Source organism: Lissotriton helveticus, chromosome 3_2 (assembly GCF_964261635.1).
Source record: "Lissotriton helveticus chromosome 3_2, aLisHel1.1, whole genome shotgun sequence".
Classification (NCBI taxonomy): domain Eukaryota; kingdom Metazoa; phylum Chordata; class Amphibia; order Caudata; family Salamandridae; genus Lissotriton; species Lissotriton helveticus.
In genome coordinates this window covers 487,514,392-487,537,174 of record NC_136062.1, presented here as the reverse complement: position 1 = coordinate 487,537,174, position 22,783 = coordinate 487,514,392, and the positions used below count along the sequence as shown (strand labels likewise).

Genomic DNA, 22,783 nt, shown 5'->3' with positions numbered 1-22,783 from the left:
CTCCATACAGTGGGCCTGATTCACAGAACTAACTTAAGAAAAATCCTAAACGTACTACCATTTTGGTATTCACAGAAGGCACTTACTTATTTCAGTATTCACAGAAGTTAGGAGTCCTAACTTTAGGACTCCTAAATGCCTTCTGTGAATACCGAAAGTCTTAAAGTTAGGATTTTTCCCAGTTTAGGAGTAGTAAAGTTAGGACTCCTAACTTCTGTGAATACCGAAATGAGTAAGTGCCTTCTGTGAATACCAAAATGGTAGTAGGTTTCGGGCCAAAAGTATCTGTTCCCTTTTTGGGGGTTACAATATGGAATTTAGAACATGATGACCCTATAGTACATGACTGGGCCGGGGCGAGGCGGAAACACCCGGAACTGTCGGTAGAATGGGACAGGCTGACAGGCAGTAACAGAGTGTTAGGTTTTGTGAGTCAAACTGCACAGGGAGAAATCATGCAAGTACCAAACGGAGGACACTCACCGGAGGTGTTGGTTGGAGACCCTTCTCGCAGCATTGGCAGCGCCATGAAGCCGAACGCATTCAGTCGGTAGTTGAAGCTGACATGGACGGCGTTGGTCTTGGCAGTAAACTCTTCAGTGGGCGAGTAGCCCTTCTCCGACCCGCTGAAGATGTGCAGGTACCCGCCATGGATCCAGACCATCACGGGTAGCTTGGCCTGAGGCCTCAGGGAGGGGGTCCACACATTCAGGTAGAGGCAGTCTTCCGAGCCCATCACCGTCCCATTGGCATTGAGAGGCTGCACTTGGGCACACATGGACTTGAACTTGGTGGCGTCGAGGGTCCCGTTCCAGCTGGTGCCACCTAGGCTCTGCGGTGGTCTCCATCTCAAGGGTCCAACGGGTGGCTTGGCAAAGGGGATCCCCTTGAAGCTATACGCCAGGCTGCTGTGAGTGCCCCGGACAACCCCGCAGTCTAACGTGACGTCCACTAGAGTGGAGGCCGACATACCGGAGAGGTAGGCCACGGACGCCGCGAGGACACTCAGCAGCACAATGCCACCACCCATGATGAGTAGGTTCCTCCTGGTCGGGGCAACGCAGAGTGGATGGTGCTGCTTCCTGATCTGGGTCACCGCCTCTTGTTCGTCACCAGACCCCACCAGGTGCTGATGCTCAGACGTGTCTTGGTCTGTGTCTGTGTCACTCATGGTAACGGGGCGCTTGTGCGAGAAACTCCCCTAAATAAAATAAAGAAACAGAAAATTAGCAAGTGCTATTGGCAGTTTGTCCATGCACTGTACATACATGTGTTCTAACAGGCATGTGACTAACGGAAATACACAGGCTTTGGAAGTTAATGGCAGAGGGCAGAGGAGGAAGCAACAAAGGGAGGAAGAGGCAGAAATGACAGAACAAGAGGGGGCAGCAGTTCGAGGAGGTACTGGAGGGAAAGCTCAAAGGATGCAGCCTAAAAGACTGGAGATAGCATTGGAAAGAAACAAGACTGCAGCAGATGGAGGACTCTTCAAAGTGAAGATATAAGAGACAGCCGGGGAGGGGTCCAACCATGGAGGTTGACTCAGTCATTGTTCGATTGATGAACAGGATTGAGGACCGAGCCAGAATCCTGGGAGGGAACACTTTGCATTCCAATACACTATCAAATGATGTCAAACAAAATAAACAATTATTTATTTTATTTATAAAGTTTTATATAGCGCTGTTAGAATTGGGGGTCTCTGGTTGGCGCAAGTATGCACTTGTGACAAGCAGGGACCCTCTCCTCTAAGTCAGGGCGAAGGATGACCCCTTGGAATTACCCTTGCTCACCCTCTAGGTGCGTGGCGTGAGCAGCCAAGGCTATTCTTCAGGCGTTATTCAGTTAAGCATTTGTAATAACACACACAGTAAAATGTACCAATCCCCCCACAAATGGACACCAGGCTGTTAATATATAAAAATACGCTTCTTTATGTAAAAATATATATGTTTAGGCAAGACTTTATCACAAGACCAATGTAACGTTTTTTAGGTAAGCCAAAAGATTGTAAATGGGCAAGCTTCTCTTTAGTTGCAAGTTCAAATGTGGATTTCTTCGTTAAATGCTCCCACACAGTTCTTTTTGTTCCACTTATCTCTAAATCAAGTCTCCTTGTCCCAGTTCTCTCCCCAATGGTCCTCTTCCCAGGTTCGGGGGGGGGGCTTTGGAACAACCCCGGGCCTCCGGCGTGCCCTGCGGCGCCTCCCTCGCTCTCTGCGAGGAAATTGACCTCGGCCCTACCACGGCTCACGCATCGGGCGTGGGCACGCCTGTGCCGCGAACGGCTCTTCCCCACGGCTCGGGGACAGAGTCAGACGCGAACCGGCTCGGCGGTGCGGGAGGGCTCCGGGGACGGAGCGGCAGTCAGAGGGAGCTAGGGGTCCCAAACAGGGAGTGTGGACGGAGCGCACAGCTCTCACTCACTCGTGGGGGCGCGCAGACTTCCTCCTTTGACTTCCACGGCAAGGAGCGGCTCCGGTGAACGGGGAAAACACAACTTGCGGGCCCCGAGCCCGATGATGATTCACGGAGACTTCTTTCTTGCTGGGGTTGTGCCGAGTCAGGCACGGCAGCGCGACTCGGTCCGGATAGCACTTTGGGATCCCTTCTGACAGCGGAGGATCTCCGGGGGTGACACGCAGCACGGGGGCCCTCAGTACCGACGGTACAGCGAGGGGGCTCCCTTCTCAGTGCGGCGCGGCCTCTCCTGGGGGGGCAGAGCAAAGCGGGGCGGCCGGGTGCAAAGGAATGCACGGACGGCCGTCCAAGCTGCAGACAGCTCGCGCCCCCGGGATTCCGGCGGGAGGGGCTGTAGTCTCACTCAAGGGCTCCGTGAAGCAGGCGGGGGTAGAGGAGCGGCCGGCCTTAGCCCTGGGGCAGAGAGCGACTCCGAGTGGAGCGAGGCTCTCAAGGGCAAGAGGGCAGGCTGGCTCCCGGGTACCACGGCCCTAGGAGGGGGCGAGAGGGGGCAGACTTCACCTCCGGCAGGAGGAAATACTCGGCCTCAGGCAGGGGACGAGCCAAAGCGCAGGAGAACCCACTGGTCCTGGGGTTCAGTTCAGGGGGCAAGCTCAATCAAGCCCTTGGAGAAAAGTTTCAAGCACAAGTCAGCAAAGTCTTTTAGCAAAGTGTTCTCCTCTCCTTCCTCAGCAAGGCAAGCAGCAGGCCAGTCCTTCCAGCGTCTTCTTTTCCTTCTATTCAGGCAGAGGTTCTTTGTGGGAACCAGGATTCTGATTTACAAGGAACAGGGCTCCTACTTTTATACTGTATTTCCTTTGTTCTCACAGGCCAGGGGGGCCTTCGCATAACTGCTTTCAGTCTCTGAGCACTTGTTGGGTGTACTTCTGGCTTCTGCTTTCAGTGTGAGGGCAGGCACATCAGACGCTCCACAGGGAGGTGGAGCCAGCATTGTGTGGACAGGGGCAGCCAGGAGTACCTTGTTGACAGTGCTTCACCCTTCCTGGGCCAGGTGCTGGCTGAGTCATCAGTCGCTCCCCAGGGGGGCGGAGCCAGCATTGTGGTGGCAGAGCACAGCCTGATTAAGAGTCCAGGGGCACTCCTCCCTCCCACTAAGGTGTAATCCTTGCATTCACCACCTGTCATCCCCCAGCCCTGTCACTCACACAACCCAGACAGTCAGATACACATACTGCAGAGGCGGGCTGAAATGGTTAGGCAAGCAAATGCTAACTTTCTAAAAGTAGCATTTGCAAACACAGGATATTAAAATAACTTTTAATAAAAGAAGTATTTTATTATTCTGAGTTCAGGCATACTTAACATTATTTTCTACCATGTTCCCTGAGCCTGCTGGGATTATAGTGTGTAATAATTCCAGCAGCCCATCTGGCCTAAAGGGAACAGGTAGCCTTACAATAGTGAAAAACGAATTTGGCTGTAATTCACTATTAGGACATGTCACACTCACCAGAGCATGTCCTACCTTACACTTACAATGTACCCTGCCCTTGGGCCTACCATAGGGGTGACTAATATGAAGTTAAGGGAAGGTTTAGAGGCTGGCAAGTGTGTGCACTTGCCCAGCCAGCATGACAGTACCAGACTGCACGCAGGTTCTGCAATGGCAGACCCTAGACACATTTTAAGGCTGCTTCTGTGGGTGGCGCAACCAGCGCTGCAGGCCCACTAGCAGTATTGGCATTCACAAGCCCTGGCACTCCTGGTGCACTTTACTGGGGACTGACAGTAAATCCAAAGAACCAATCAGGAATATCAATCATAGTTACACTTTTCATAGGGAGCACTTGCACTGCGGTACAGATTGGCCGTGGCGCAGTGCCCTGAGCAGCGGACACCAGCAAAAACATCTGAGGCACATCAGCAAAAAGTGGAAAGGAAACTCACGCCAAGGTGCCAGGTCTAACACGTGTCCCCTCCAGCTGAAATGTGGGGGGAACTACCCTTCCCCAGGGAGTTCCTCATCACTAAGGCGGAAAAACCTGGACAGACCGTCAGCGTTGGTGTGATCTGTGCCAGGGCGATGTTCCACCGTGAAGTCCATACCCTGTAGGGAGATGGACCACCTCAACAGTTTTGGGTTCTCACCCCTCATCTGCATCAACCATCTGAGGGGCCTGTGGTCTGTCTGAACCTGGAAGTGAGACCCAAACAAGTAGGGTCTTAGCTTCTTCAGTGCCCAGACCACAGCAAATGCTTCTCGCTCTATTGCACTCCACCCACGTTCCCGTGGAAGTAACCTCCTACTGATGAAGGCTACAGGTTGGTCCCAGCCCTCCTCAGTCATCTGTGAGAGAACAGCCCCTACACCATGCTCTGAAGCGTCTGTTTGCACTAGAAATTCCTTGGACAAATTAGGGGCCAGCAGCACGGGCGCCGTGCACATGGCAGTTTTCAGGGTGTCAAAAGCCTTCTGGCAGGTGTCAGTCCAAATCACATTCCTGGGCTGCTTCTTCGAAGTCAGCTCTGTCAAGGGGGTCACAATAGTGCCATAGCCCTTGACAAACCTCCTGTAGTACCCAGTGAGCCCCAGGAAGGCTCTCACTGCAGTCTGGGTCTTGGGGGGCTCCCAAGCCAGGATGGTCTCAATTTTGGGTTGCAAGGGTGCCACCTTGCCACTCCCCACTTGGTGTCCCAAGTACACCACTGATCCCTGCCCAATCTGGCACTTGCTTGCCTTGATTGTGAGGCCTGCCTTGCGCAGCGCCGTCAACACTTCCCAGAGGTGCCGCAGGTGTTCTGGCCAGGTGCCACTGAACACTGCGATGTCATCCAGGTAGGCGGCACTGAACTCATCCAGCCCAACCAACACCTGGTTGACCAACCTCTGAAAGGTGGCAGGGGCATTCTTCATTCCAAATGGCATAACCCGGAACTGGAAATGCCCATCTGGTGTAGAGAATGCTGACCTCTCTTTTGCCCCATCGGTCAAGGCGATCTGCCAGTACCCAGACGTTAAATCAAACGTGCCGAGGAACCGGGCAGCCCCTATCCGATCAATGAGCTCATCAGCTCTGGGGATAGGGTGCGCGTCACTCTTGGTGACTGAATTGGGCCCTCTGTAGTCCACACAGAACCGGAGTTCAGGTGTGGCTCCCGGCGCAGCAGCCTTTGGGACCAAGACCACGGGGCTGGACCAAGGACTGCTGGAGGACTCAACCACCCTAAGAGCAAACATCTTGGAGACCTCCTCCTTGATGCAGGCCCTAACCCTGTCAGTTACTCGGTAGGCCTTATGCCTCACAGGTAAGCTGTCTCCTGTGTCCACATCATGGACGCACCAATCTGTGACACCAGGAACCAGGGAGAACAGAACTGGAAACTGCCCCAGCAATTGGCGGAAGCCTTCCTGTTGCTCAGGCGTCAGGGTGGGTGAGAGGTTAACTCCATCCACTGACCCATCTTTCTCAGAGGCAACTAAGAGGTCAGGAAGAGGCTCAGACTCCTCCTCCATTCCATCATCAGTTGCCAACAACATGCCCACTTCGGACCTCTCCAAGTGGGGCTTAAGGCGGTTAACATGTAGGACCCTCAAAGGGTTCCTGAGAGACTGCATGTCCACCAAGTAGGTTACCGGACTCTTGTGCTCCACAACCTCAAATGGACCTGTCCACTTATCCTGAAGTGCACAAGGCTCCCCTGGGGCCAAGACCCACACCTTTTGCCCAGGCTGAAGCTCTACCAGAGTGGCATTCTGGTCGTACCACCGCTTCATCTCTTCCTGGCTGGCTTCCAGATTTGCCTCAGCAAGTTGTCTGAAGCGCCTGGTCTGGTTTCTGAAGGCCAGCATGTAACTGTGTGCATTCTGAGGAGGTTTCCTGGGAGATTGCTCCAAACCTTCCTTTACCAAACTCAGAGGTCCTCTCACTGGGTGACCATACAGCAGTTCAAAGGGGCTGAACCCTAGGGACTTCTGTGGCACCTCACGGTATGCGAGGAGAAGGCATGGCAAGAGGACGTTCCACTTACGCCTCCTTGGACCTTCCAGGCCCATGATCATGCCTTTCAGGGTTCGGTTGAATCTCTCAACCAACCCATTTCCTTGGGGATGGTAAGGGGTGGTGAACTGGTAGGTTACACCACACTCTTGCCAAAGGGACTTCATATACTTGGATATGAAGTTGGTCCCCCTGTCACTCACCACCGCTAGAGGGAATCCCACTCGTGAGAAAATTCCCATCAGTGCACGTCCCACCACGGGGGCCGTCACTGTCCTCAGAGGGATGGCTTCAGGGTACCGGGTGGCATGGTCCACCAGGAACAGGGTGAACCTGTTGCCCATGGCTGTCTTGCGGTCCAGAGGCCCAACAATGTCAATACCCACTCGCTGGAATGGCGTACCGACCACTGGGAAGGGTTGCAGAGGAGCCTCGTGCCTCCCTCCGCTCTTACCACTTGCCTGGCAAGTCTGACAGAACCTACAATGAGCGTCTGAGCTCTTGTGCATTTGGGGCCAATAGAAGTGGGTGACAAGCCTGTCATAGGTCTTGTCCATCCCCACATTTCCTGCTAACGGCACATCGTGAGCCAACCCCAGTAGGAAGGCTCTGAACTTCTGGGGTACCACCAGCACACGGGCTGACCCAGGTTCAGCAGCCTTAGGCTCTGAATACAGGAGGTCATTCTCCCAGTACACGTAATGTGTCTTGGCCTGAACACCATTGGCCTGGTCTGCGGCCTGCTGCCGCATACCCACGAGAGAAGGGCATTCTTTCTGTTCCCTGCAGAATTCTTCCCTGGAGGGGCCTCCTTCTTGCTGCCAATGGGTCAGCTCAGGCAGGTCCCCCAGTTCAGCAATCTGTTCCCCAGTAGGCTCCAGGGCATCCCCCTCAAGGTCTGCTTCCTCCTGGACCGTGGGAACTTCAGGGGCTGGTTTCCCGCGCCCCCTGCGCCTTCTCCCTAAGGCCGGTTCCTGGGCCTCTCCTTCAGGCCCCAGGACCTCTTGAGCACCCCTACTGGCTGCCATTGACCGGGTGGTCACGCACGCCCAGTCAGGCAGACCCACCATCCTCAGGTGAGTCGTCTTCTCCACCTTTTCCCAAGGGGAGTCTTCCAAGTCATTCCCTAGCAAACAGTCTACAGGCATGGCTTTCCTCACACAGACCTGCAGAGTACCAGAGACCCCCCACTCGAAGGGAACTTGAGCCATCGGACACTGACTCTCTGAATTATCAGCATTGATAACCCTACAGTAGGCATGGGGTACAACCTGCTCTTGAGACACCAGGTGCTGCCTCACTGCAGTCACACTGGCTCCTGTATCTCTAAGAGCCTCAGCTTTCTTACCATTGATGGTCACCACCTGCCCATATTTTTTAGTGTTAGAGGGCAGGTAATTCTCAGGGACCATCTCACTGTCTCCTAGCGAGACTAGGGTCATCTGGACAGGATCTCCACCCCCTGGGACCATTACTTCTTCTCCCAAGTGAACACTAGTCACTTGCCGGGGTGGAGCACCAGTGGGTGCTGGTTTACCAAACAGGCGACACTTGGGGTCACTGGCAATGTGCCCCGGGTCACCACATCTGAAACAATTGAAGGGCCCCTTTGGAACAGATCTACCTGTCGGGGCCCCGTTCTGCTTTGGGGGTGGGGGTGGCTGAGAACCTCGCTGCTGGTTCCCTTGGGGATTACTTTGGGGGCCTCGCTGGAACCCTCTTTGTTTGCCCCTGTGCCCCCCACTCTTCTGCTGGGGACCCTGCCCACCCTTGGCGGAGTCTCCCACTGGACCCTTGTGGACCCTGGTGCTGAGCCAGCGGTCAGCCTCCTCAGCAAGCTTCCTCGGGTTGGACAGCTTGCTATCAATCAGGTGCTGTCGTAGCTCAGGAAAACAGTGATCAGACAAGTGCTCCCATGCAATTAAATCAAGAAGCCCCTGAAAATCATTTACTTTGCTACCCGTCACCCAACCATCCAGTGCTCTGCAAAAACAAGTCACATACTCCACATATGTACTCCCAGGACGCTTTCCACTCTCCCTGAACTTCTGCCTATACATTTCAGGGGTAAGCCCATATTTTATTTATTTGATTTGTAAAGCGCTACAGCTACCCAAAAGGGTTTCCCGGCGCTGGTAGAGAGATTGAGTGCAGAAAAGAAAGAGGGAGATGAATAGCCAGGTCAGGTTTACTGGTTGAACAGCCAAGTTTTCAGAGATCTACGGAAAGTAGCGAGATTAGTTTCAATGCGCAATTCCAGGGGGAGTGAATTCCATAACCTAGGACCTAGGTAGGAAAAGGACCTGCCGCCCATTCTGGAGAGCCGGACTTTAGGCACGTTGAAGAGGCCCTGAGAAGAAGATCTGAGATGCCGACTGGGAAGATATACATGGACTAGGGATTTTAGGTATCTTGGGGCAGAACCAAATTTTATCTTATGCATGAAACAGAGAGTTTTGAATTTTACTCTGCTCTCAATTTTAAGCCAATGCAAAGTTTTTACGTGTTCCGACATGTGTTCTCTTCTATGGCACTTGCGCAATAGACGGGCCGCCGCATATTGTACACGCTGTAGTCGTTTCATTACAGCTTGGGTTGCTCCTAGGTAAAGGACATTCCCGTAGTCAAGCCTAGAAGTTATTAGGGCGTTAACTACAGATTTCTTAGTGTCTTCGTGGATCATCCATATGATCTTACGGAGCCATCTCAGGATTACAAAGCACATGGCAGTAAGTTTTCCAACTTGAGGCTGCATCGTAAGTCCTTTATCAATAGTTATACCTAGGTTCCGGACTTGGTCACATGGGCTGGGAAGAGGGCCCATGCTGGATGGCCAGTGGGAGGCATTCCATAGATCATGGTTGGGGCCAAAGATTAGAACCTCTGTTTTTTCTCCGTTAAGTTTCAACAGATTGGTCCGCATCCAGGTTGCGATTTTGGCAAGGCCAGATTTCAGGGGCGAAGGTAAGTCCTTGTTTGTGCTGGACAGAGAGAAAATTATTTGCGAATCGTCAGCGTAACTAAACATAGTTAGGCCTTCATTTTCCGCAATACGGGCAAGAGGGGCAACGTATAAATTAAAAAGCAGGGGGCTAAGCACCGAGCCCTGAGGGACACCATAAGGGGACTGGTAAACACCAGAGGTGCCTATATTAGAATTAATTTGAAAAGAGCGCTGGTCTAAATAAGAGGTTAGCCACTCAAGAGCAGTTCCCCGTATGCCAACATCAAAAAGGGAGTTAAGCAAGATACTGTGCGAAATGGTATCAAATGCTGCACTGAGATCAAGAAGTATCAGTGCAGCCGTGAGTCCCTTATCAACTAAGCTCCGCAGATGTTCTACGACCCCCAACAAGGTAGTCTCGGTTGAGTAACCGGGTCGAAAGCCCGACTGAGAGGAGTGAAAGATGTCATTTGTCTCTAAGTAGTGTGCCAGATGGTGATACCTGGTCATTAAGGCCTCTTTCATGCGGGGATAGGAACTCTGTTCTTCAGTGGGCAAATCTAGCAGGGTATCCCGCCCTTCGCTAAGGAACCTCCCCCACTACCCCGCTCCCCAATCCTTGTCAGGGACCCGGTGGGAGGACATGGCGACCTCATATGCCCTAAACCACTGTCCTATGTCATCCCCCTTAAAGAACTCCTTAACTACATCTTTGGGTATGTACACCCTGGACTCTACCTGCACCGGCGTTGTGCTGCCACCAGAAGGAGTTGTTCCCAACCCTCTCAGCTCCAACTCCTTCAATCTCAGGTCATGCTCCATTTGGCATTGCTGCGCCTCCATGACCAATCTTTGCTTGTCCATCTCCATCTGCCCAGCTAATCTTGCCATCTCCCTCGCATGTGCCCTGTCTGCTGCCCTGTCTGCCAGCTCCTCTGGTGACAGGCCTCTGCTGGGCTCCACAATGCCATCTGGTGGTATGATATCCACCGCATTCTGTGGTTCTCTAGACTCTTTCCAGGCTCTCAGCGCCCTGATGAATTGGCCTTTCTTTTTGCACCCAGTGTGCGCAACTCTGAATTTTACACAGTAGCCTTTCAACTGCTCCACTGTGTAACCCTCTAGTCCTCTGTGTTCCCAATCCACATCTTCAATTCCAGAAATCACAGAGGGTGCTCCTCCAGCAGGGAGTGAGCCAGGCATGGCTTCAGCAATGGCAGATGTCTCAACAAAATTATCAAAATGGAAATCTGTGGCTGCGTTATAGGTCTGCTCTCGCTATGTGGTGATCAGTACTTCACTGTATGTCAACTACAAATGCAAATTCGCAAATCCTCACCGCTGCGTCCAATGTTAGAATTGGGGGTCTCTGGTTGGCGCAAGTATGCACTTGTGACAAGCAGGGACCCTCTCCTCCAAGTCAGGGCGAAGGATGACCCCTTAGAATTACCCTTGCTCACCCTCTAGGTGCGTGGCGTGAGCAGCCAAGGCTATTCTTCAGGCGTTATTCAGTTAAGCATTTGTAATCACACACACAGTAAAATGTACCAATCCCCCCACAAATGGACACCAGGCTGTGAATATATAAAAATACTGCTTCTTTATGTAAAAATATATATGTTCAGGCAAGACTTTATCACAAGACCAATATAACGTTTTTTAGGTAAGCCACAAGATTGTAAATGGGCAAGCTTCTCTTTAGTTGCAAGTTCAAATGTGTATTTCTTCATTAAATGCTCCCACACAGTTCTTTTTGTTCCACTTATCTCTAAATCAAGTCTCCTTGTCCCAGTTCTCTCCCCAATGGTCCTCTTCCCAGGTTCGGGGGGGGCTTTGGAACAACCCTGGGCCTCCGGCGGGCCCTGCGGCGCCTCCCTCGCTCTCTGCGAGGAAATTGACCTCGGCCCTACCGTGGCTCACGCATCGGGCGTGGGCACGCCTATGCCGGGAACGGCTCTTCCCCATGGCTCGGGGACAGAGTCAGACGCGAGCTGGCTCGGCGGTGCGGGAGGGCTCCGGGGACGGAGCGGCAGTCAGGGGGAGCTAGGGGTCCCAAACGGAGAGTGTGGACGGAGCGCACAGCTCTCACTCACCCGTGGGGGCACGCAGACTTCCTCCTTTGACTTCCACGGCAAGGAGCGGCTCCGGTGAACGGGGAAAACACAAGTTGCGGGCCCCGAGCCCGATGATGATTCACGGAGACTTCTTTCTTGCTGGGGTTGGGCCGAGTCAGGCAAGGCAGCGCGACTCGGTCCGGATAGCACTTTGGGATCCCTTCTGACAGCGGGTGACACGCAGCACGGGGGCCTTCAGTACCGACGGTACAGCGAGGGGGCTCCCTTCTCAGTGCGGTGCGGCCTCTTCTGGGGGGGCAGAGCAAAGCGGGGCGGCCGGGTGCAAAGGAATGCACGGACGGCCGTCCAAGCTGCAGACAGCTCGCGCCCCCGGGATTCCGGTGGGAGGGGCTGAAGTCTCACTCAAGAGCTCCGTGAAGCAGGCGGGGGTAGAGGAGCGGCCGGCCTTAGCCCTGGGGCAGAGAGCGACTCCGAGTAGAGCGAGGCTCCCAAGGGCAAGAGGGCAGGCTGGCTCCCGGGTACCACGGCCCTAGGAGGGGGCGAGAGGGGGCAGACTTCACCTCCGGCGGGAGGAAATACTCGGCCTCAGGCAGGGGACGAGCCAAAGCGCAGGAGAACCCACTGGTCCTGGGGTTCAGTTCAGGGGGCAAGCTCAATCAAGCGCTTGGAGAAAAGTTTCAAGTACAAGTCAGCAAAGTCTTCTCCTATCCTTCCTCAGCAAGGCAAGAAGCAGGCCAGTCCTTCCAGCGTCTTCTTCTCCTTCTATTCAGGCAGAGGTTATTTGTGGGAAACAGGATTCTGATTTACAAGGAGCAGGGCTCCTACTTTTATACTGTATTTCCTTTGTTCTCCCAGGCCAGGGGGGCCTTCGCATAACTGCTTTCAGTCTCTGAGCACTTGTTGGGTGTACTTCTGTCTTCTGCTTTCAGTGTGAGGGCAGGCACATCAGACGCTCCACAGGGAGGTGGAGCCAGCATTGTGTGGACAGGGGCAGCCAGGAGTACCTTGTTGACAGTGCTTCGCCCTTCCTGGGCCAGGTGCTGGCTGAGTCATCAGTCGCTCCCCAGGGGGGCGGAGCCAGCATTGTGGTGGCAGAGCACAGCCTGGTTAAGAGTCCAGGGGCACTCCTCCCTCCCACTAAGGTGTAATCCTTGCATTCACCACCAGTCATCCCCCAGCCCTGTCACTCACACAACCCAGACAGTCAGATACACATACTGCAGAGGCGGGCTGAAATGGTTAGGCAAGCAAATGCTAACTTTCTAAAAGTGTACAAATAGAGGTGTGGGGTCCTACTACTGATCAACCTGGACCTCAATAATTCAAGAAACAGAACAGGATGGCTGATCAGGATAGTTAAAGACAGAGTATGGAACTACACAGCCAAAAAGTGCCGTGCAACCAAGGGTTTAGATATTACCCAACAACTTATGTATTTTTTGAAAAAAGCTTTTGTATTATTTCATGAAAACAATGGCATCAAATAAACACTCCATCACAACAGTTGGTACAAAAACATGAACGAATATATACAAATATACACAACAATGTCACAATCAAGGCAACATACAATTAAGGAAACAATGAAAAAAACATATAATCAAATTATTATAATGACACCAGCTATTGTCTGAGATACGGAATCAATAGCACATAATTGCAAGTTAAACACTATTTTTACATTTCATAAACGAAATAAACCAGTCCTATGATAACAAAACCTGTGAACAGGACGGAACTAAGATGGAATAGCCTGCCTGTCACACAACACCTGTGAATAGTGAGTTCGTAAGAAATTACAGATAGGGCCCACACATGTGGTGATTAACACAGATCGCCCCAGGCGCCCCTGATTTTGGCATCTTTGAGACAACATTCAGAATAAATCCTGTGGTCTGTCCACTTCTCTCCACGCAGCCAATGTGTTGGCTGAGAAGGAACATCTTTACCCAGTCCTCGTCCTGAGGAGAACCTAGACTAAACAAGGTTCGAAACGCGTTGACCCCCAGCCTGTGTCAAGAATAAAGGGTGCAGCTAGGGACAAACTCATACCACATGTGTGGGCCCTATCTGTAATTTCTTACGAACTCACTATTCACAGGTGTTGTGTGACAGGCAGGCTATTCCATCTTAGTTCCGTCCTGTTCACAGGTTTTGTTATCATAGGACTGGTTTATTTCGTTTATGAAATGTAAAAAAAGTGTTTAACTTGCAATTATGTGCTATTGATTCCGTATCTCAGACAATAGCTGGTGTCATTATAATAATTTGATTATATGTTTTTTTTCATTGTTTCCTTAATTGTATGTTGCCTTGATTGTGACATTGTTGTATATATTTGTATATATTTGTTCATGTTTTTGTACCAACTGTTGTGATGGAGTGTTTATTTGATGCCATTGTTTTCATGAAATAATACAAAAGCTTTTTTCAAAAAATACACAACTTTCTAAAAGTAGCATTTGCAAACACAGGATATTAAAATAACTTTTACTAAAAGAAGTATTTTATTATTCTGAGTTCAGGCATACTAAACATTATTTTCTACCATGTTCCCTGAGCCTGCTGGGATTATAGTGTGTAATAATTTCAACAGCCCATCTGGCCTAAAGGGAACAGGTAGCCTTACAATAGTGAAAAACGAATTTGGCTGTAATTCACTATTAGGACATGTCACACTCATCAGAGCATGTCCTACCTTACACTTACAATGCACCCTGCCCTTGGGCCTACCATAGGGGTGACTAATATGAACTTAAGGGAAGGTTTAAAGGCTGGCAAGTGTGTGTACTTGCCCAGCCAGCATGACAGTACCAGACTGCACGCAGGTTCTGCAATGGCAGACCCTAGACTCATTTTAAAAGGCTGCTTCTGTGGGTGGCGCAACCAGCGCTGCAGGCCCACTAGCAGTATTGGCATTTACAAGCCCTGGCACTCCTGGTGCACTTTACTGGGGACTAACAGTAAATCCAATGAACCAATCAGGAATATCAATCATAGTTACACTTTTCATAGGGAGCACTTGCACTGCGGTATGGATTGGCCGTGGCGCAGTGCCCTGAGCAGCAGACACCAGCAAAAACATCTGAGGCACATCAGCAAAAAGTGGAAGGGAAACTCACGCCAAGGTGCCAGGTCTAACAAGCGCAAACATATTGTATTGTATTAGGTACTTGTAAAGCGCACCGTCGCCCAAAGGGTATCCTGGCGCTGTTGAACATGTGCTCAAGTCAGCCGTGGATGGAGGGCCCTGAGCAGACTGATCGAAGCGAGCAGATTATGAGAAAATTCATTCTCTGAGAACGAGCTAGGTTTTGACTCTTTTCCTAATTGGCATCAGATGCTCTAACTGTCTGATATTGGTGGGGAGTGTCCTCCAAAGCTTTGCTGCCGGAATGCTGAACACTCTCCCACCTGATGTTATCTTTCTGAATTTGGGCACCTTAATCAAATTGGCCGAAGATGAGCGTAAACTCCGGGGGGGACATACCATGCAAATTTGTCCTGCATGGGTTTAGGTCCAACACCGTACAGAGTTTTGAACACTAGGCAGAGAGATTTAAACTTTATCCTTTCTGACACTGGGAGCCAGTGTATCTTTGCCAGCGCTTATGATGCGGATAAGTATCTTGGTTTTGCTAAAGCCAATTTGGCCGCCATTGTCTGGTCCCTCTGCAGTCTCTCAATTAAGTACTTTGGAGACTCTAGCAGCAGTGCGTTACAGTAGCCTAGTCTGCTCAAGATAACGCTTCTAACTACCAGTGCTCTGACCTGTCAGGGTAGTATCGGTAGGATCTTTCGGAGCACCCTGATAAGATCAAAACAGCAACCAGCAGTTTTATTGATCTGGGTTTCAAGGCTCAGTTTATCATCAAACATTACTCCTAAATTATGCACCGTCTCGGAAGATCTTAGAGGTGTATCGGTCGATATAGGCCAGAAATCATTTAGTAGTAGGCGAGGAACTTTACCTGCTGTGCAGCACAAGACCTCTGTCTTGTCTGCATTAAATTGAAGAGAGTTTTCTCTCAGCCAGCCAGAGGCATCCTTCGTGCAGGTGTGGAATTCTTCCAGTGAGGTGAAATGGTCCCCTTCCAGTGACACAATGAGCTGCGTGTCACCTCCATAATTAATAAGGCTAACGTTATGAGCTTTAATGTCAGCCAGCAACGGTCTCAAATATATGCTAAATAGTATTGGGCTGATAGCAGATCCCTGAGGAACACCGTATGGGTTGTTAGTGAACTCAGATTGAAACGGTGAGAGAGCCACTGCCTGTCGTCTCTTGGCGAGGTCTGATTGGAACCATTTCCAAGCCATAGAGGGTGTCAGAGCGCTTTACATTACAATGTACGGAAACGTTAGATGGTTGGGGGTTATATACATACATTCGGTAAATGACATTCACTATAAAAAAGATGTAGACAATAGTATATAAGGTAACATATGTTGCTATCAGTGATTTGGTTCAGCGTTTTATGGATTGCATTTGTTCATTAGAAGTGATTTCACTTCTTTTTTGAAGGAGGAGGAGTGTATTCGACATACATCTGGAGGTAAGGAGTTCCAAGTCTTCGGTGCGATACTAGAGAAGGCTCTGCAACACGTTCCCTTTTTGTGGAAGGATTGTGGTTTCAGTAGTAGTGAGCTCACGCTTCAGGAGTATCTGCACCCTCCTGAAAGTACAAGCTTTTGTGCTAAGTAGCTGGGGTTTTGTGATGAAGGGCCTTAAGGGTCATGCAGGTTATCTGTAGTTGTATCCTAGTAGCCCTATTGGATGTTAGTGGTAAAGTATTTTCAACAAGTATTGGCAATGCAAGTAGTTCAAGCACGGACAAAACATGTTGCTTCATAAATATGGTTGCAAATGCTTACAATAAAAACATTTTTTTTCAATTAAACATGAAAGTGCACAGACATCCTGGAAAGGTATTGCCAGAGTGTATATTTGTTGAAAAGGTCCAACAGTGCCGCCATTTTAAGCAATGTGTTGGACAACTTGTAGTGTGTTATGTAGGAAACCTGAATCGATATTCCTATTTTATGCCCTTGTCCGGTTATAATCAATAATGTCCATACAACAGCATAATAATCATATCCATAATTCAGTCATAGCACATGCTGTCACATTAAGCAAGGCTACTTCTCCGGCCCCCTAGTAAGCACACCGAGTTCTCTAAACAAAACCAAGCCTCCAGCAACCTGGGAAATCCCCCTTGCCTTTGTTTTGATTTCGTCCTAGAACTCCAGTAAAGCACTGTAAGAACGGCCAGTTCTTAGTGATATCTTTATTGACGTCTTATGTCCAACCTTACGTCAAACCCAGGCACCTTTCAGGTATAAATATACCAACATTGCCTTAAGCAAACACACGGTCGTGAATCTGGAGCAGAGCAGCTATCTACTTGCCCGAAAGCCCAGCTGATGCGAGAGCCCACGGACGCTGCCCCTCCTCCTTGACGCGCTGAGAAAGACGCTGTCTTCTCCTGCCGAGAAATCCAGCTCCGGCGTTTCCAGCCTACCCTTGCGGGTTGCTGGGATATCAAGTCCTGAGAGAGAGATACCAGACCTCCTGCTTTCTATTACCCAGGTACGGATCTGACTAAACCCTTACAGAGAATTCTTGAGTCAGATTCTTGGCAAAACAAACTTAACTTAAACTGCTACTTACTTACTCCTTCCCACGTATTAGGCTTAGGTCAGGTACACCGGGGTAGGCGTATTTAGAAGCACCAGTTGAGTACGATTAGTCAATGTATATATGTATGTATATGTTTTATCTATTTTAAAGTATCAAATGGCTAAGAAACCATATCAATGCTTTTACAGTATTATTTTATAATCCTCCTTTTAATGTACGCACTTTACTTTACCATGAGCATTTGAATCGTGGCAATTCATTTCTCTTGTATGAGGAAGAAGACTGCTCAATAAATAACACCCTTTATTGAAAACGCCCGTCTCTCTTTTCTCTGCATTCTGGTGAAACTAAGTACGCACATTTGACTGAGTGAAATAGCTGTCTTTTGTTTTCACACGACTCTAGAGATACACTCTTATTCAGGGAGAGCAAAGTTGTGATGTTGTATGGTTGTCAGAAGCTAATCCCTTCTTGTCTATCCAGTGAGGTTAAACTCCTCCTCGTTTATTCGAGAAAGTTTCTAGTGACCTCTGAGCTAGCTGGCAAACCTTAAGTCTAATATAGTCAGTAGAGACCTAGATAACCTCAGTCCTACATCTACACTGCTGAATATATTATGCCAATGCGCAGAGCCTATCGGGAATATAGGAACTACACTACATGGCGCCCAACATTTGGTAAGGCGATAAATCTAACGCAAGACGTTAGAGTAACTCAGTCACACAGACCCTTTTTCCCGTAAATACTCCAAAAGACGTGTGGAGTGGGTAAAAGGTTAAAAATCTGCCGGAACTTAGTAGGAAGAGATTTCTATGTATAGTTTTTGGTTTAGTCAACGTTGAAGGATACAGTGTTCCAAAAATATTGTGCACCTAATCTTTGTTTCCTTGAAACCTGATCTGCAACAAAAAACCTTTCTGTCGGTAAAATGGCAGAAAGTGAAGAAGAAAGGGAGACAGCTAGAATAGCAGCTCAACTCCTACAGGATGACACTAGTCTCCTGCAGACCGACCCGAATGCTATACTCATTCCGGTCAACATAAGAAAAACTATAACTCTTAAACTAATAGAGAATGGACTAACATCGAGAGGTGGTATAGTCGTATTCGTAATTGAGGCACATGAATATCGGCAGACAGAGGTATTCTATTCATGGATAAACTTTCCAGCAGCAAACGCTGTAACACACGAATTCCACTATTACAAACTAGAGGAACCACCGGATGAGTACACTCCTTTCGAGGAGGTGGAAATCCTATTAATATACCAAGAGCATCTGCTCTGGTTTAAAGGTGCCCTAAAACATAATAATCATCACCAGGCTCGGTCCACTAGGTAGACCAGGAGCAACGTGGCCACTTCTAGCAAGCTACACACCACATCCAGACATTGAAAAAATGTCAATACCAGAACTTTTAGCACAGCCAAAACAACTGATTAAAATTCATAGACAATTAGTCCAATATGTAATGTGGACTTCAACAGTCCAACCAACTGTTAACATTCCACAGCTGACCCCTCATCAGGGGAACACAAACAAAATTACACCACAGAACATACAATCATGTTTGGGTAAAGTACCAATTAAACGGGAACAAATTCCATTCTGGTTAGCACAAAAATCACTCAAATAGAGGCAGTATTTCCGGATGCTACCCCTACTGAGAAACACAGAATTCTGACTATCTGTCTTCCAATGGGGATCGCACCACATGTGGAGGACTGTGACACTTGGGGCACAGTCTTTGCTTCCATTTACACAAAAACACATGGTGTTCCGTCCATGGCGGTAATACCCGATGTGCTAAGACAGATTCAAAATGAATACGGTCCAGAACCTGCTTTAACTCTGGGTATGAAATTACTGAAAGACTTCAAGCAGGTCTCGGCTATATTATTAGCCAACATAAAAGGGGAAGCAGCATCTGTAGCGATCCGCCAGAAATTGAAAGAAACAGATATAGCAGAACAACCATTTGAACTTGCCAGAATGATAGAAAAATCCTATGAAGAACTAGGAAGAGATAGTTTGGGTGGGAAGCCCGTAAAACCCCAACTAACTGAAAATCCTGAAAAGATATTTATTAAAAATAATCTAAACACTCCAAAAAAGAGCTGGGATGGAAATAAACAATCCACTCCCAAAGAAAAAAGATTCCAGCCCAGAGGAAGGTCTCCTCGGCGGAGAGAAAGATCTCCGGACCAAGGACACAAGTCTCCCCAGAGGGAGCCCTCTGAGAAAAGATACAACCTTAGAAATAGGGATAATCTAAAGAAACCTGATAGATATCAAGATATTGATACACGTCCCTCTCGATCTTTTCAGACTTCCTCGCAGAAATCAGAAAGAAGAGGACGATCAGAACAACGGGAAGAGCACGTCAAGTCCAAAGACAAAGAACCTGCTCATCAAGGTAAAAAATTACAATTTCCAAGAAAGAAGGTAGCCAGCATTAAAATAATTAAACATGCCGAGGATACTGAGGACACAGCTGAAAAACGGAGAGTGGGCCCAGACAGTGCTAGACAGCACAGCAGAAGTGACCATAGCTCGCAAGATTCTGATGAATCATCTGGAGACAGTGGACACGAATGAATACATTCAAGTGGAAACTGCAGACAGCAGAGTTAGCAAACCTCATAAAATATACGAGATAACACTACGTATAGAGGGAGATAAGACTAGGAAAGTAAGGGGTCTATTTTGGGATAACCTTCCCAAAGGCTATGACATCCTTTTAGCTGAAAAGGACTGGCCACCAAAGTTTGTCAGGGAGTGCCCTCATGGCGAAGAAATGATTATGCCTGCCTTCTCAAATCACATTCCAATTCATAAAAAATATACACTTGCAAGAAAGTGGGCAGTAGCCCAAGCTCCTGTTTTATATAAAAATCATGTAGGATGGGATGAGGACTCTCCTCCTCACAAAATCCAATTAAAATGTCAACCAACTGCATAAAGCAGTACCCAATTAAGCAAGACGCTAAAAAACAGGTCAGGGAGATCTTAGATCAACTTGAAAACCAGGGGGTGATTGAAACATGCACCTCACAAATGAACAATCCTTTGTTTCCTGTCTCCAAGCCAGACGATTCATATCGTCTAGTTTTGGACTACAGACACCTTAATTCATGTTGCAAGACATTTGCAGTACAAAACTCACACAGAGCAGCACTAATGAATAACATCGTGCGCAAAAAATACAAAACAACATTAGACATCTCTAATGGATTCTTTTGTCAAAACAGTGCACCTGAAAGCAGGTATTTGACCGCTTTCTCAATAATGGGCTCGCAGAAGAAATTTCTGTCGACTCCCACAGGGGTTCCAGAATAGCCCAGGATTATTCTCAGCAAGAGTAACAGAGTTACTACAAATGTATGATGATGAGGCATTATCTTATGTCGATGACATCTATCTAACAGATGTTGACTTGGATACTCACTTGAAAAGAGTGAACACCATAATACTTGGGTTTGCAGCAGAGGGTTACAAATTCAACTTTAAAAAGTCACGAATTGCCCATCTGACTGTCCTGTTTTTAGGATATGAATTATCAAGTGAAGGCAAAAGCCTAGCAGACAACTTCTTAGAAAAGTGTGCTGTACTCCAAAAACGCTGAGGAACTTACAATCAATACTAGGTTTCCTGAATTTCGGAAGAACATACATTCTAAATTATGCACGGAATGTTAAACCTCTCTATGAATTAATAAAACCAGATTTTAAACCAATCAATTGGACTCAAAAACACACCGAAATTTTGAGATCATTGCAAGCAGACATGTTAGTTAAAACAAAATTGCAAACTCGCGATAATACACGCAACCTTGTAATCCGAGTCATCCCAGGAAGATGCGGATTCACGTACCTGACCTCTAATGAGGGAGAAAAGGTACCAATAGCATACAAATCACACTTGTACTCACAAGCTGAAAAAACATTCAGTCTTGCGAAAAATGTTGTAAATGCGGTTCAAACAGCTGTAGCAAAAGAAAGATCCCAGGCCCAAGGCAGACGGATTACTGTTTTAACAGCAGAATCAGCCTTCGAGGCATTAACAAGCCCATGTAATTTAACTACCGGGGCATTAGATCCATAATGGATACAATGGGAAAATTCTCTTGCTAAAGAAAAATTGAAATACTATTTTGACCCGGAAATGAAAAAATTGAAATATCTAACATATGAAAAAGAATATTCTCTGCCTGACGACATTCTGCCCATACAACTTTAGCCTTCGTAATATACACAAACAGTTATGCAGAACCCTCAGTTTGGGGAAAACAAGCTTATAACGCTACGTGCGAGGTTGTCAAATGCCGTTGGCGCTGAGGCAAATTGAGACCACTGGTAACAATGTCACAATCTGTAAAAGACAATTCAGGTCAACAAACTGAATTAATAGCTTTAAATATGGCGCTCGACATTGCCGATCGCGAATTCCCGACACTAATAGTGTGCGATTCGCACTCCTGCGTCAAATCATACAATGAAGACTTGCAGAAATGGGTTGAAAACGGTTACAAAGATGACACAGGTGCCACAATTAAGCAAAAATCGCTTTGGGAACAAGTAGTTCTTTTGCAGAAAGAACTACAAAAGACTCACGTGATCCATACACTGAGTCATCAGCGTGATGGCGTTCACGCTGCAGGGAATTCATTTCCTGAGACAGCCACAGCGGAAGCAACTAAACCGGCTTCCGTAGCCACAAAAAAGCGTTCAGAAAAATACGTAGACGGGGAAACCATGCTGGCGGTAAAAACGTCCTCAAAAGGCGACTGTGCAGCATTACCCGTGAACTATCCACGCAATTATACATACATAATCGATGCAAACTCTGTTCCTTTTGCTCAAATCCCTGGAGTGGGGGATAGAGTGATTCCAAACACGAACAGGAGAGTCTTGCTAATAGCAGACGCACACTTGGGTGAAGGTCTAGGGCACCGAAAGATCAAGGAATCTCTGAAGGAATTACAATCAGAATACTGGTGGCCGGGAATGAGCCTGCAACATTACAAATTTGTAATGAGCTGTCAAAACTGCAACAGAGATCGCAGTGGCGAACTGACCGAAGTAGTGCCAGAACACCAAATAGAAAGCATAAGGCGATCTATACGCATGATTAAACAGGAAACATGCGTCTCTATGTATATTATTTAAGACTAGATTTACTTAAAATGTAGACCCCAGCGCTCGGCTGACGCCAGAACTGTTATAAAAGATTTGCGAGTATATATCGGCACATATGCAATTGGCATGCTACATTCTGACCAGGGTCCTGCTTTTAGCTCTCGAGCTTATAAGGAGGCCATGACCAGCATGGGCATTGCATTGCGGTATTCTTGTCCCTTCCATCCTGAGGGAAACGGGATTGTGGAAAGAAAAAACCGAGACATAAAGCAATCTATAACGGCGAGGGTATTAGGTACGGGTACTGGGTGGGTCCAACATTTAACAAGTGTCCAACGTAGTCTTAACAATCTGCCAAGAAATTCTCTAAAAGGTTTCAGTCCGTATAAACTATTGTTCGGTACTAGAATGCATATTCAGGACTTAGATAGTCAGACTTCAGTGGTAGAAGAAAAATGCTTTGATATCAAAGATCGTTTGGCTATTTTACAGGATTTAAATGAAACAAGAAAAGACCTGAGCAACGTAAAGCTAAAACACCAGCCAACAGCCACTGAAGAGAAACCAC

The 22,783-nt window shown here is 48.3% G+C and overlaps 1 protein-coding gene across 4 annotated transcripts in view; it reads right to left on the bottom strand.

Annotated features, from left to right (window-relative positions):
• The window catches only part of LOC144826085 (para-nitrobenzyl esterase-like), a 370,560-nt gene that overhangs the window by 103,397 nt on the left and 244,380 nt on the right, over positions 1-22,783 (bottom strand). For all 4 annotated transcript variants that reach the window (XM_078684441.1, XM_078684442.1, XM_078684439.1 and 1 more), the window contains exon 2: positions 484-1,201. In XM_078684441.1, the coding sequence (XP_078540567.1) occupies positions 484-1,201 (718 nt within the window). The remainder of the gene's footprint in view (positions 1-483; positions 1,202-22,783) is intronic.